At 43.2% G+C, this 15,673-nt stretch overlaps 1 protein-coding gene across 2 annotated transcripts in view; it reads left to right on the top strand.

Moving 5' to 3' along the window:
* ap3b1a (adaptor related protein complex 3 subunit beta 1a) overlaps positions 1 to 15,673 on the top strand; it is a 72,089-nt gene that overhangs the window by 23,260 nt on the left and 33,156 nt on the right. For both annotated transcript variants that reach the window (XM_069673073.1, XM_069673072.1), the window contains exons 8-20: positions 304 to 459; positions 2,241 to 2,338; positions 2,426 to 2,480; positions 2,569 to 2,640; positions 3,366 to 3,428; positions 3,549 to 3,681; positions 3,765 to 3,874; positions 3,976 to 4,152; positions 5,390 to 5,576; positions 7,351 to 7,481; positions 8,423 to 8,567; positions 8,977 to 9,154; positions 12,816 to 12,969. In XM_069673073.1, coding sequence (XP_069529174.1) covers positions 304 to 459; positions 2,241 to 2,338; positions 2,426 to 2,480; positions 2,569 to 2,640; positions 3,366 to 3,428; positions 3,549 to 3,681; positions 3,765 to 3,874; positions 3,976 to 4,152; positions 5,390 to 5,576; positions 7,351 to 7,481; positions 8,423 to 8,567; positions 8,977 to 9,154; positions 12,816 to 12,969 — 1,659 coding nt within the window. The remainder of the gene's footprint in view (positions 1 to 303; positions 460 to 2,240; positions 2,339 to 2,425; positions 2,481 to 2,568; positions 2,641 to 3,365; positions 3,429 to 3,548; positions 3,682 to 3,764; positions 3,875 to 3,975; positions 4,153 to 5,389; positions 5,577 to 7,350; positions 7,482 to 8,422; positions 8,568 to 8,976; positions 9,155 to 12,815; positions 12,970 to 15,673) is intronic.

Below are 15,673 nucleotides of genomic sequence, written 5' to 3' on the forward strand. Positions count from 1 at the left end.
CTGAAAGCTTGACAATCCTCCTGCGCCTAGTTACGGTTGCTAACGTAGGATTGGAGAGTGGCCGTTCAAGAGAGGGGCGTAGCGAAGGGTCAATTGCCCTGGGGACCAAAAAGATCCATAAACTTGCCATATACTTTGTTTTCCTGTTTTTAGTTTGTAAGCATTCTTGGTAGTAAGCAGGCTTCTCAGATATGGCAGTAATTCCCTTTCAGTGTAATTACTCAGTTAGAAAGTGTCTGCACCAAAGAAAAAGTCCTCCCGAACAAGGCTTGATAGTGATGTTACGTGTTGTTTGTGTTTCAGGGCGCCATGTTTGATGAGAACAACGACAAGGCGTTCTATGACTCCGACTCTGAAAAGAAGGAAGACCAGGCGGAGGAAAAGCCCTACATCATGGATCCAGACCACCGACTGCTGCTGAGGAACACCAAGCCTCTCCTGCAGAGCAGGAACACCGCTGTGAGTTAGCTCGACACTTCAACGCAGAAGCCCCTTACACACTGCACGGGCCAAGGCGGGATTATTGCACCTCTGTTACACTCCGTCTTCTATGTTAAATTGCACGGAGGCAGATTGTGGGGCGAAGTCATTCCACCTCTGAGCCGGCATCAGAGGTAGGAACAGAGAAGAAACGGCGTCTGTGTAAACAGTGGTGCCAGCAGGGCGGAACAGCGCAGTGTGTGTGCATTTGAAGCATGCGCTGTTTGTTTACACTTGCGTATGTTTTCCTTCCGCAACGCCGGAACGCTATGTACAAACACACTGGGGCGGCTTTACGCCGACGTTGCTTGGTCCAATGTAAAAAGGCAAAGGCTGCATGAGGGCGGAACCGCAGTGTAAAAAGGGCTCGAATATAAGTTGTGTTTTCACTCGTAGGACCCAGAACTTTTGGCTCCAGGAACTACTTTTCAAGGAACTAAAACTGTCCGTCTGTTGTGAAGATACGGCGAATTATTCAGCTCATTTATGAAAAACTGACTGCCGTTTTTACACATAATCAACAGTTTTCAATTCTAGTTTGAGTTCGTCCTCAGCATGAACGCTCAACATGGCCTGGCCGTTGTTATGGGTCTGTCTGTCCCACGATTTCTTCTCCAACTCACTTGATACCCAAAGGACAATGAAAAAAAAACACACTTAATGTTTCTGAGTTTGAGATTTTTTTCAATGTGTGATCAATCAGAAGTGTTCATGACTGTAAGCCTTCACCCCAAAGGCCTTGTTAGAAAATACTACCCCCAAAGCAGGGGCTTATTGTGGGTTCAAATGATGCGCTCAAATGAGTTCCTAAAAGGTTCCTAGTTCCTGAGGAAGGTTTTTGCAGTGGAAACGCGGCTTTACAAAGTTGTATTGCAAGACTAAAAGCTACCTATGACTAAGATTAAAGTGAACTTCATTGGTGAAGTGTTGAAGATTTGTGTTCTAGTTTTAAACCTGAGATTTATAAACCTCGATTAGGTTTCTGAGTGCAGCCTCTGTCTGCGTCTCACTGCTGGTTTATACATAAAAACTACACATCAGCCAGTGCTGCTGTGTAAACAGACTTTCAGGTTAAGTCCCGACAGTAATGCATGTCAAGTTCCCCTTTTTGTAATATGAAACAGGCAAACCTGGATGCAGAAAACAAGAGAGTAAGAGAGGATCTGCACACATACCTGCCACAGTGCACCCCCCAGATTGAAAAAAAAAAACTAGTGAGTGCAGATCTCCATCACCCAGGAGCCTCAAGGTCTCTGTCGCTGTGTAGCAGCGGGAGGAAAAATGCTCCCAAATGAAAGTGTTGATTAAAATGTGACATGCTGTGTCTTTACTCGCGACAACACAGTGACATCCTCCATCTTCATCGACGCCTGAACACCTTTCATTCTGCCTGCAACGATGGACACACGTCCGCCTGCTATTTAAAGCTGCGCTGAAAAATTACCTTCATGAACGTCTTTGTGGAGCCGAAAGAAATGCATGTGGGGGAGTTTGGTTTGGTCGACAGCCAGTGTTTTACTGTAGGTGGTGTAATACTAAGAATGTTCAAGCTTGTAAAGGTTGCAAAGTGCTACTAGGAGCGTTAAAGTGCATAAAAACATGGAGAAGTAATGTGTTGAATCATAAAATGGGCATCAAACAGTGGTGGTAAGAAACTAAAAACAACAATGCAAGAATAAAAAGCAAGAAAAATAAAGAGATTTCACAGAAGCTGGTCTAAAAAGATTTTAAACGCTTTCTGATTTCTGTGTTTTCTTTAGGTGGTGATGTCTGTCGCTCAGCTCTATTGGCACCTGGCCCCTAAGCATGAAGTCAGTATTGTCACCAAGTCTCTGGTTCGACTACTAAGAAGCCACAGGTAATGCAAATATAAATATCACACATCTGCAGTTAATGACTTGCCATCCTTCTTTGACAATTTATCTCTCTGTCCTTTTTTTTGCAGAGAGGTCCAGTACATTGTTCTGCAGAATATCGCCACGATGTCCATTCAGAGGAAGGTAAAGTCTGCATGCAGACAGCTCAACAATCATGGTGTCATGCATTGCTGCTGCAGTTTATCTAATGACATGAATTGTCTCCAAACAGGGGATGTTTGAGCCCTACATGAAGAGCTTCTATGTGAGATCAACAGACGCCACACACATCAAAACGCTGAAGGTAACTACCAGTTTATGTTGTGCATTGTAATCATAGTGTACCCGGTAAGAGCTGAACTTTATAATGTAATCAGAATTAACAATTTAACACGCTTATTGTTAATCATCCTCTTCACTCCTGTTAAAAAGTTCTGCATGAGAAATTGAAGTTTGTAAATGTGTAGAAAAAAAGCTACATCACTCAAAAGCAGAGTTAATTCAGAGTTGACAGCTATTTTAGATTTAGTCTTTAGACGAAAATGCTTCTTAGTTTTACTCATATTTAAGTCACTGACATTTTAGTCTCTCGTTGATGAAAACAAAGTCATTAAAGTTGTTATTATCAACAATTAAATATTTTTAGCACGTCAACGTCTCGTTGTCGTGGAAAAAGATTGCAGACGAACATTTTTCGTCCTTATTTTCGTTAACTAAATTAACGCTGCTTAAAAGCACGCAACAACTGCGTCCGGATAAAAGTAAGGAAACAGCATGCAGAATAGAAGTGATTATTTTTATCCAGCTCCAAGGCTCAAAGAGTGGGGACTTCATGTACAGTTTTCTGCATCTAAAAGACACATTTTAAAAGTTCCTGCAAATCTTTTGTGTACATTTACAAAGTTAATGTTCTCCTGCGGTTTATTCACAGGTTTACAAAGACTTTAATATTATTTCTAAACACCAACGTCTTCTTCTCCCTTACAAGGGCCTGTTATTCACCCAACCTCTCCCTTATGATTTCTTTAGTTGGAGATCCTGACCAATCTGGCCAATGAAGCAAACATCTCCACTATCCTGAGGGAATTTCAGGTTTGTCTTTTTATTCTAAATCATAACTATGAACTAATATCAACAGTCAACATTTGAGATTTTTAAAATAACACTCTTTCCATCTTCTCTTCACTGTCCTCTGTCTTGTCGTATTATCAGACCTATGTGAAGAGCCAGGACAAAGCATTTGCAGCAGCCACCATTCAGGCCATCGGCAGGTGTGCCACCAACATCACTGAGGTGACGGACACGTGTCTCAACGGTCTGGTGCTGCTGCTTTCCAACAGAGACGGTACGATGCCTTCACTGATTACAGACATATGCGGTTGGTCTCTTTGTCACAGCTTGTTTAACTCCTCCTTTTCTTCTTGGCAGAGACTGTGGTGGCCGAGAGCGTGGTGGTGATCAAGAAGTTGCTTCAGACTCAGCCGACCCAGCACTGCGAGATCATCAAACACATGGCCAAGCTCTTCGACAACATCACTGTACGAGTCCTCGTTTTTTTACTCGTACTAGTGGTCCATTTGTATTTTTTTTACATGACAATTCGGATGCTATTTATATGCTATTTGTCACCCATTGGCAGGTCCCAATGGCCCGCGCCAGCATCCTGTGGCTGATGGGAGAGTACTGCGAGCGGGTGCCAAAAATTGCACCTGATGTTCTCCGTAAGATGGCGAAGTCTTTCACAGCAGAGGACGACATCGTGAAGCTGCAGACGGTCAACCTGGCAGCCAAACTGTACCTGACCAACTCCAAGCAGGTACGACATGGGCTGAACTTGTAGAGAATGTGTCCTGCGTAAAATCACACAGCTATGTCTTCCAGTAATTGAACAAACTGAGAGCATAGTTTAAATATAGAGCTGCGAATGAGACGTCTAATGGGGCATCTCCTAGCACAGCTTGGTGTCTGCAGGCCCATTCAGTTCAATGGGGTGATTTTGGCCTCTGAGCTGGGTTTATGAGCCCAGACGCTGCCTCCTCAAACGAGCACCTCATTACACCTCTTGCTCCTCTTAATGTTACAGAGAGGTTGGAGAAGGAGAGGGGGAGAAATGGAGACAATCTTTGCCTCTGTTTTAGGCCAGAGGACGGGATTTTTGCTTCTCCAGGTTAAGACAAGATTCAAGCCTTTTAATGGACGAGAATGCAGGAAGGAAGAGGAGACAGAAGGGGTGAAGGGGATGTCTTCTGATTGAAGAAACAGTCACTAACTGGGATCCTTTCTCAGCTCAGAGATGTTACATAAAGTATGAGGCTATAATTCATTCTTGTGTGTGCCCTAAGCATAGACTGTAAGGCCGCGTGTCCACATAGCGCCTTTTTCTGGCAGAAAAGCGCTGGGATGAAGCGCTTGTGCTTTGAGAGAAAAAACTCTGCATGCTGGTTTTGTTTCTATGACAACAATAAGTTTACAACGCGTAGGGCGATAAAAGCACAACACTTACGGCAACATTTAGTGTCCGGACGATCTGCTCCCACAAATGTGCTTTTCGGTCTCTGTCTAGCTCCGGGGAGACAGAAACAGCCAAAACAAGTTGCTCCTCCATCTTTGGTGGTAACCAGGGTGACGAGTGCCGCCCCATCTGATTGGTTGCCCGGCATTTTGGCTTCTTCTTTCTTGTTTTTATCCAGCCAAAGGGGATCTGGACAAGAGGATGGATATGCATTGCCTCTATCCTGACTGACAGGTTGCTTTTGTAGCATCCTCAGATGGATGATTTCACTCTACATGGGGACATCATTTACAAAATAAACATCATGCTGTTTCGAATAAGACTTGAAACTAGGATTGAAACCATAAAGTCAAATGTTTACTAAGGTAATAAATCAACAGAAAAGGGGGCTAATTTTTAAAAACAGGTGGAGATGCCTTCGAATGGGTTTTTCTCTTCTGCAAAATCGGTTCCAAAAACGCCATGCTTACCAATCTTTTCTCACACATCCTCGTCTCTGTCCTTGCCTGCTCTCTTACATGTCGTCCCTCTCTGCCCCCAGACCAAGCTGCTGACCCAGTACATCCTGAACCTCGGCAAGTACGACCAAAACTACGACATCAGAGACCGAACGCGCTTCATACGACAGCTGATCGTGCCGAACGAGAAGAGCGGCGCCCTCAACAAGTACGCCCGACGCATCCTGCTGGCCCCCAAACCAGCCCCGGTGCTGGAGTCCGCCTTCAAAGGTACTTCATACATTTGTAATATCAACCTCTTTATTTTGAAATGTATTAAATCCTCTAAATAGACTGAACGTTTAAGATTAGAGACCATTCCTCTGCGGTAATTCATCTATTTCTCGTCTAGCGGCTCCATCTGAAGAAGTATGCAAAGTTGATTCAGACAGTGGTTTTATTATTCAGCTGCGTTTGTCTCTCTGAAGGGCAGTTAGGTCAGACCCCTTTACCTTGGGCTAATGAGATGGGTAAATAATTGAGATAATGCTAACCTTTTTCAGACGCTCAGAGGGAGAGAAATCTCCCTCATTTAGCTGTCTCGTCTCTCTCTCTCCCTCCTCAACAAAGGGGACGGAAACAACCTCCCGCAGCATTAAAATTCAGAGGCAGTTTGCACCTACTGGATGTTTATGGAGAGCGTTAACCACCCCTGTCATTCTTAATATTCACTGGTTTTTTCTCTTTTGGTTAGCAAAGCACAGTTTTTAGAGCAACCCTCCCGAGGCACAGACACTGATTATCTTCCTGTGTGTGAGAGGAGATTGAAAGTGGTATTAAAAGTGTGTGAGATGAGCTACAGGATGCCTGGATCTTATATTAAAAGTGTATTAATGTATACTGTTACATTAGCCACTGGTTCCCTCACTCAGGACAGACAGAGGTGACTTTGTACAATCCTTTATCTGCAGTACAATATCTTAATGACCTCCCCCTTCGTAAGGGTGGAGGAATTATTCAGATCATTTTCTTTAGTAAAAGTACCATTACCACACTGTGTTGCAAGGAAGTCCTGCATTAAAATGTTGCTGAAGTAAAAGTATGTTAGTATCATCTAGTAAATGTTCTTATTGCATTAAAAAGAGATGTCCCCTGTGACTGTTGTACTATTATGTATTCTATCACTAGATGTTTCTTACACATGCATTAATGTAAAAGCAGGATTTTACTGTTGTAGTGCTCGATGCAAAACTCATTTGAACGATTTTATTTAGGACTTGAACTCATCATTTTCATTATCTGTTATTCTGTTGAATATTTTCTCGATTAATCGACTGATAATTTCAGTTGTAAAAATTCTGAAAATAGTGAAAAAAGCCTTAAAAAAAGTAACACCTTCACTCCAAACCTTTAAATGATTAAAATGACATTAAAGCTCCTGTGAGGAGTTTTTCACTGGTTATGAAACAGACTGAAATTAATTCTGATGACTCTATATGAGCTACAAAAGCAAACCAGACCATCAGCGACAACATTGATTATTTCTGTATAGTTATTTTTAATGCCTGAAACTGCTGGTGGGGGGGTAGGTGTCAGACGAAGCGAGTAACTGCACGCTGCCTTTGTTTACATTTTACAGGGTAGAAAATTTAAAGTGAGTGATACATGTGACTGTTAAAGAAAGCAGGATGAGAATTTCTGTTAAAAACCACCACTTAAGCATGTACAGGACAAAATCAGCTTTGTCCACAGGGGGCGCCAAAATCAACACAAACTGAAAGTTCATCAGAGGAGCTTTAAAATCACTAGCGTATCTGTATCTGTGACCATGAAAACGACTTAGCAATTGTAAAAGAAACCTGCCAATGAATTTTCTGTCAATCAACTAATACATTTTATAAAGTAACTAAAGCTATCTGACAATTTCACTGGAGTAAAAAGTACAAGTAAAAGACTCTTCTTCTTTAAATTTGGAATGAATTACAGTACATGAGTATATTTACTTTTAATGTTTAATCTTCTGTCAGTTTTTGGCATAAAAACATTTTCTTTTCTCTGCTCTCAGATCGAGACCGTTTCCAGCTGGGCACTCTGTCCCACAGCCTGAACACTAAAGCTACAGGATACCAGGAGCTCTCAGACTGGCCGGATGTCGCTCCCGACCAATCAGTGAGGAACGTAGAGGTCATCGAGCCGGTAAGAAATCCACTTTCCACACACCTTTTAATCACAGTTTTACTTCTTAAACGTCTAATTCTAACAAAAACCCGTCTTTAATTTATCATTCACAGATCTCGTTAGGGTGTTAATTGTTTCAGATGTTGTTTACATAACAGAGGATAAAACTTCACTGAGATATTAGCATGTTTTTAATACATAACATTAGGAGTCATTATGTTTACATCTCACAAACACTTGCAAAACTAATCAAATAAAGTGCAGCTTGAGATGACAATAAAGAGCTTTTTGTTACCTGTGTTTTATTCAGGGCGTTGAAATGATCCAGAGTGACTCTTAAAGTCTGAGAGATGAAACACACTCAACTGAAACAAAGATGTAAAGTGTGACGGAGAAGTTAACATTCAGTCCTCTTTCTTTTCAGCTCAAAAATAACTTTTGTGCCTCGTTATAAGTTAAAAAACACAAATAACAAAAATATAAAGAGCCTTTATTATCAGCGTTGGACTCCATTGATTCTGCTTTTCCCCTAAACGTCAGCTCAAGCTTTAGTTCCTCTTTGTCAGCTAATGAAGAACCTAATACAACAATAAATAACAAAGCAACAAAAAGTGTTTTTTCTCAACAAACTTTATTCCTAGTTTTAAATATAATGTGGATTTAAAAGTAAAACAAAACAAATGTCAGAAAAAGTGATTGAATTAAGTTCTGTTTTGGTTAGTTGACTCGTTCAATTGCATCTTATTAGAGCGATTTAGAGGTAAACACTCTACGCAGACTAATAACGGGGAGATGCTTTACTCTTTTCTTTAGTGAGGGAATAGATTTGTTTTCCTCACAATAAACACACAAAAAGAATAAAGTATTTAGTGTGGGGATAATAAATCTGTCCGTACGCTCAGCCTTAAGTAATGAGTCTCAGATGTTGTTATTTGTTTTACTTCACTTCTCTGCAACAGATCAAAGAGTGGGCACCGCTGGTTGGCAAGGCCAAGAAATCCAAATCTGAGGACAAGTTCTACTCAGACGATGAGGAGGAGAAAGAGGAGGAAGGATCTGAGAGCAGCGGCAGTGAGGACGGCAGCAGCAGCAGCAGTAGTGAAGGTTTGTGTCCGTCTGTGTGGTTGAAGAGTCTGAAATACAAAAGAGGAACAGCTGGTGATTAAAATGTTGTTTATCAAGGAGGAGGCAGAAATCTGCCTTTTTTCCATCATGAGCAACCAAAATGGAATTCGATACTGTACACGATGCTATTAGCTTTTCATACATAGAAGGTATGTAGCCTGCTGAGGAGTCACCTGAAGATCTTCATCTGACAGCTTAGTCTTCAGAAAACAAACAATGAGCTGTTTGTAATAAAGATCCTCTTATTTTATCTTGTGAATAGATTTATACTTTTGCTGAGGAAATAAAGACAATAGAAATCTTAAAAAAAAACAGGGTGTAAATTATTGAAAATATAAGGATTGTCGTTTTAGCTCTCAAGGCTTGTGTTTGAAATGTGTCTGTGCAGAGTCGGGCAGTGACAGCGACGAGGAGAGCAGCGAGGAGTCAGACAAGACCTCCAGTGACTCTGGACAGAGCTCCAGTGGATCTGAAAAGAGCTCCAGTGAGTCTGAAGCAGAACAAAAGAAGAAGAAAAAGACCAAGAAGGCACCACAGAAGAAGAGCAAGCTGCCCGCTGCTGACAGGTACAGTGACACCCCTCCTGTCTGTCAGACTCTGAGAGCATCACTCCTCTTCCCTGTGAGTCCAGATGTTTCCTGTTTCTCTCTCTTCTTCTCTTCCTCGCTCAGCTAATTATCCAGCTGTGTGTCTGTGAGAGGCTGCAGAGTCGTAGTCGACAACAAATGTGATCAGTGCTTTGCTGCTTCAATAATCTCAGACTCCCATCTGTTCACACCTTCAGCCGTTTTTATCATCTATATGACAGCCCACCTGCTGGCACCATACTTCCTTCTGTACGTCAGCTAATGTATTTGCCAGCAGCGTCTGAAGTTGGCTGGATTTTTATAGCTTGGCACGAGCGGCAAGGGAGAAGAAGTACTTTCCTCTCATGTGTGTGCCAAAAGACTACTACACATGCACAAAATACTCTTGTTTGTTATTTTGGAAAAGAGCAACAATATTCTTACTAAGCTGTTTACATGACTGACAAAAACAAATATTCCACCTTTACTCTGATTAATGCAAACCTTGTAAAAGTTGCCTCGTCGAAAAACTGAGATTTAAACCCATATCGAGGCTGGATACACGTCCAAACCACAGACTGTATAAAAAGATGGACACCATGACAGCTCCCTAAGAGTGAAGCCAAACCCTCTCTATCGCCCCCTGCTGACTGTCACAATGATTAAGCCTATGCTTACTACCATTTGCCCTCTCTCATAGTGATAAACAGAAAAACATCTCCATTTGAATCATGTTAACACCACTAAGACATTTTAAAACAGAGGCTCATCTTATTCAAACTGCTTGTGGACTCAACTCAGTATTTAAACTTTAAGTAATTGATCTTAAAAGAAGCTGCAGGAACGGTTCGTTGCGACGTGAGTGAGTTAAGTGATTCATGACAAATTGACTTGATGTGTCACAATCATGTCAGTTTCTATTGGTCCAAAGCTAATGTGGGTTTGAGTAATGGACACAATATGCTTGTTTCATTTGTGCAAATGGTCCTCGTTGTAGACATGCAGTTTTTAATGATGAGCACAATTTTATCATTTATTATACAATGTTACAATGTTACAGTTTAATTTAGCAGACGCTTTGGTCCAAAGCGACGTACATCTGAGAGTTAAGACAACACAAGCAACGATCGAGACAGAAGGGAACAAAGTAAGTGCCGACAAACAGCTTCAAGTGCGATCGGACGCTGCTGCCAACAGGAAGTGCATAGGGCATTTTTTTTTTTATAATAATAATCATCATCAGCAACATCAACAAGATCAGTATAGTCGTCATCATCATCATGAAAATCCTAGTCAGCATAAACTACATCCTCGATGTCATCATCATCAATCAGTAGCATCAACATCATTAAGGTCAGAGGTCATAAAGAGCTGGGTCTTCAGCTTCTTCTTAAAGGTGAAAGGGACTCTGCGGACCGAAAGGAGTTTGGTAGCTCGTTCCACCACCGGGGGACGACTGAGGAGAACCAGGCGCCTTTCATTGGCAGAGCGTAGTGGGCGGGACGGAGTGTAGACCTGGATGAGGGCGTTCAAGTAGGCAGGAGACGTTTTTGTAAGCGAACAACAGGGTTTTGAATTTGATGCAAGCGGCGACTGGGAGCCAGTGGAGGGATATGAGCAGTTGAGTGACATCTGCTGTTTTGTGTTGACTGAAGACCAGTCGCGCTGCTGCGTTCTGGATCATCTGCAGAGGTTTGAATGTGCATGCAGGAAGGCCTGCCAGTAGGGAGTTGCAGTAATCAATGCGTGATATCACGAGAGCCTGTACCAGCAGGTGTGTTGCATGCTCTGACAGGTAGGGTCTGATCTTCCTGATGTTGTACAGGTCAAATCGACATGACCGAGCAATCGAGGCCACGTGAACCTTAAAGGTTAGCTGGTCGTCACTTGTGACACCCAGGTTCTGGGCAGACTTAGTGGGTATGACTTCAGTTTGTCCAAACTGGATATTGATCTGTGGTTGCATAGAGGGACTGGCTGGGATGACAACCACTGACTTAAACAAGCAAAGATGAGGCCACAGATTTTGGTCTGAATCCATGTTGTCAGAGATGAGAGAAAAAAAGTCCTCAAACCTTCTTTCTTAAAAGAGCTATCAGTGCACTCTGTAAGCAACACAAGCCTGTTAGACTGAGTGTACACCTTCTATTTCCCTCCTGTCTCTATTTGTCTCACACACACACACACACACACACACACACACACACACACACACACACACACACGAGGCCGGCAGAGCTGCTAGAATATCGTTAGTGTGAGTTCCATTAACAATCTAATCAAGGAGAATTTTCCTCCTGTAGCGTAACCCACATTTACATGGCTAATGGATAATGACTTTTGATTGGTCATTTAGCAGCCTGGTGTTACCAATGAATGAGATTTGAGTCATTACGACCGAATATGCTCGCGCACACGCGCTAACACACCGGCACATTTGCTTTCTTATGCACTCTACTTCATTGGCTCACGGACACACAGACTCACAGCGAATGTACCTGATTTCTGTGTGTGACAGGCCGCCGGCTGACCCTGTTCTCTCCATTAGAGAGAATAATTAGAGCAGCTCACCCCAGTGCTCAAACACACACAAACACGCACACACACACTTACACACAGTAATTAGAGCAGCTCACCCCAGTGCTTCCACAACAAACACAGCATAATGCCCTCATTATGGCCCAGTCATTTCAGGCAGGGCCTAATCAGGCCCACAGTGATTTATATCACTTTTTCCTGTTCGCAGCAAATGAAATCTGTAGGCCAAATTAATACTGGCTTTTCATCATCGCCCAAGTTAAAAAGCCAGTTACCGTCACAATTCCCCTCATTAATTTAACGGCTGAAAATCCCGGGCAGGCGGAGTAAACACTCATTATCGGGACAAATTGAAGAGGGACGGAGCGAGTGGAGGAGAGAGGAGAAAGATGGAAAAGATCTTTTTTTGACTAAGAGCAACATTGGATTAATTTCACCAACAAAAACAGATTGATTGGTGTTGCTCTGACCGCGGCCACGCTGAAGCTTTCAGTTTAAAAGGAAAATAAAAGACAAGCCGAGTTAAAACGGTATATAGGTTGTTTTATTTGACGCGGTTAAAACAATATTACGGCGTTAATTTGCATCTTCTGTCCACAGGAGGCTTTTAAAAGGTTAAATTAGAGGGCACCGGTTTAGCTCAGAGTCAGCAGCCTATGTACAGAGGCCACAGGCTCCACCCCCACCCTCGGGAGGTCATCTCTGATTCGCTCACCCCCTGTCTCCAACACTATCCACTGTCCTCTTTAGAAACAAAGGCATAAAAGGCCAAAAAAATGGGTCAGGCTGCACGGTGGGCCTTTCTGTGTGGAGTCTGCATGTTCTCCCCGGGCAAGTGTGTGGTCCCTCCGGGTACTCCGGCTTCATGTTCACTGGTGACTCTAAATTGCCCGTACGTGTGAATGTGAGCGTGAAAGGTCGTCTGTCTCTGTGTGTCAGCCCTGTGATTGACAAACAATCAGTCCAGGTGTAACCCCGCCTCTTGCCCAATGACAGCTTGTATAGGCTCCAGCCCCCCCACGACCTTAAAACAAAGTAAACAGGTGGTACTGATATGTTCATGTTTGTATTTATTTACTTGATTTGAAACCATGTCTGACGTGGACTTTGCTGTGTGTTTCAGTGACTCGGATGAAAACGCTAACGGACCTGTGGCTCAGGCCAGCAGCTCGTCAGCTGAAAGCTCGTCCGGCTCAGAGACAGACTCTGAGGATGACTCCGACTCAGACCCCGTCACACCACAGAAGAAGAAGAGTGAACCCAAGTCCAAACCCAAGGTGAAAATATGATTCTTTTTATTTCTCTTGACTTTTGTTTTGTGTTGTCCATATCACCGCTTGGAGTGTTCACATGGACGCGCGTCATAAGACCAGACGCAGCTACGACCAGTGTCAGTTCGGCTTGGTGCACTCGGTGTAAATTTGAATCAAGAGGTTGGTCGTAGCTAAGTCGGACGTAAGAGAAAAGACCTTTTCGGAGCAAATATATTGCACTTTATGATTATAAATAACAGTTAAATATAAATGTATAAATTGAATTGGAGGCGGGAGCTGTCCAGAAAAGCTCTCATGCAGCACAGATTGACCTTTTGAACCCTCATCATGATAGTTTCACATGATCGGTTTCATTTTAAGCTTTGTCAAAATACATTAAACAAGTACGCTTAAAAATAGATAAAATAACAATACAAAATATTTAATGTTGTTAAGAGTCTTACAATCAATACTCTAATGGCCTACCGTGAAATCCAGAATATAAGTCGCAGTCTGTTTTTTGGGGTAAAAGGGAAACAAGACGAGGTCAAAACCTCGTATGTGGCTGACCGCATCAGGTCAATGTGCGCTTTTGCGGGCAATGTGTTACAAGGGCTGTCCTCATGGGGCTTATGACAACGTGTTTGAAAGCAGGTGCGCGCTGCAGACGTAGGTGAGGACAGCGGAGGAGAAGCCCCGCCTACTCCCCGAACAAAGTATCCAGAGCCGTATAGACAGATAGTTGCGTCAATGGAGGTCCAAAATGCTCCATGATCCGCCATTGCGATGTCGCAACTCTCTCTCTCTACGGCTGTGAAAGTACCGTCAGTCAGTCAGTCAGTCACATACAGACCCATGTGTAGGGCTGACCCCGTCGGCCGAGTTACTGGTCTCCATAACGGCCTCAAACAGCGACTACACTCTAAAAAATGTTTGGGTGAATTTCTACATTAAATGAAACATTAGATTAGATTGATGATAGTTCATTGAGATCCCTGTCACCCTGGAAACACACTGCATTCTATTGAAGTTCATTATCTAGTGTTAAATACAACAGATGTTGGAGCGATTATCAACATTTAACAGTACTTATCTAAAGCTTGTACTATATGACATGTGACGAGATAAGATACTGAGAAGCATCTACAGTATGTTTAAACTGGAGTACACTGTGGTTTTACTGTGCACAGGATAAAGGAGAAACACCTGAGTACAAACACATGGCTGTGTTCCAAATGGCATACTACATACTACATACTGCATACTAAGCTGTCTAAATGTATTTTGCAGTATGGTACGCCAGACGGCAGTTCCCGGTTTTGGAAAGTGGATGTAAACAACAGCCCGCCTATAGCAAACAGCTGCTTCTATATCTATATCTCCCCTTCTGCTCTTCTGCTGCTGTCTGCCATTTCAACTGCCGCGGTGACGTTCCAGCGCTTTGCATTGTGGGATACAGTAGACGAGGTAGACTGGTCCGATGCATACTGGAGATTTTTTCTGAATCAGTACGACATCCGTTTTTGCGTGCTGCACATTTTGCTTTTGTTTGCATACTGCATACTACATTTTGGCCAAATCAGTACGCACTGCTTGTGCAGTATGCCATTTCCAACACATCCATAGTTCTCCTCAGGAGTTGTCTTCACAGAGAGCATCAAAATCCACATTGATATGGTGGAATAAAATCCTGCTCTTCTGTTATCAGCTTTATTTCTGCTCCTCAGGTCTTTCATTTGTCCCCTTTGCAGCCCTCACCGGTTTGTTATACCTGTTATACTCATCATATTACTTCTCTCTCCTCCCTTTGCTTCTCTGCACTATGAAATTCTCATTTCATACAGTTTGTCATTTGGACATGGCCTATGAATTATGCATCTTGGTCTCCCTCTCTCCTGCTCGTGCTCTTGCAGATCTCCATTTACTAACAAGGTTTCCATCTCTATTACCAACACCTGACGATGTGATACGATACGGCCTCCTAACTTTATTGTTTGTTTTCACTCCCATTCCTCACTCCCTCCCCTGTCTCGCTGTTTCTTTATCTTCCTGTCTGCTCAGCCCCGCGTATGCAGAGTGGGATTTTATGGTTCTTTATGTGACGTGAATGGAGCTGTGGTTAGTTAGGAGGGTGTGGAGAAAGGGTGATAAAAGCGCTTGTTTGTTTAAATGTGTTTTTATTGGGCCTGTTGTCGTGCACGCTAGAGGCGTATGTTGTTATTCCCACAAGGCAACACCTGACGAGCCCGTCTCAGTCCCACCAGGTGGCGTGTATCAAGTGTGACATGACACTGTGCATGACCGGTCATTGAAAATTCAACACATTACAGCGAAGAAGCGAAGGTGGAGGGTAAAATAGATCCTGAGATTGACAGACGGATCAGTGCAGCGTCAGCTGTATTGCGGGCGTTGTACCGGACCGTCGTGGTGAAGAAGGAGCTGACCCGTACGGCGAAGCTCTCAGTTTACCAGTCGATCTACGTTCTAACCCTCACCTGTGGTCATGAGCTTTGTGTAGTGACCGAAAGAATGAGATAGTGGATACAAGCAGGGTGTCTGGGCTCAGCCTTGGAGACAGGGTAAGGAGCTCTGACATCCGGGGGGAGCTCGAAGTAGAGCTGCTACTCCTTCGCACGAAAGGAGCCAGTTCAGATGGCTTGGGCTTCTGATGAGGATGCCTCTTGGGCGCATTCCTGTGGAGGTTTTCCAGGTTCATCCAACTGGGAGG

The sequence above is a fragment of the Semicossyphus pulcher genome, unplaced genomic scaffold (genome assembly GCF_022749685.1).
Source record: "Semicossyphus pulcher isolate SPU_LCO1_2020_fin unplaced genomic scaffold, fSemPul1.0.p SCAF_22, whole genome shotgun sequence".
NCBI classification, from domain to species: domain Eukaryota; kingdom Metazoa; phylum Chordata; class Actinopteri; order Labriformes; family Labridae; genus Semicossyphus; species Semicossyphus pulcher.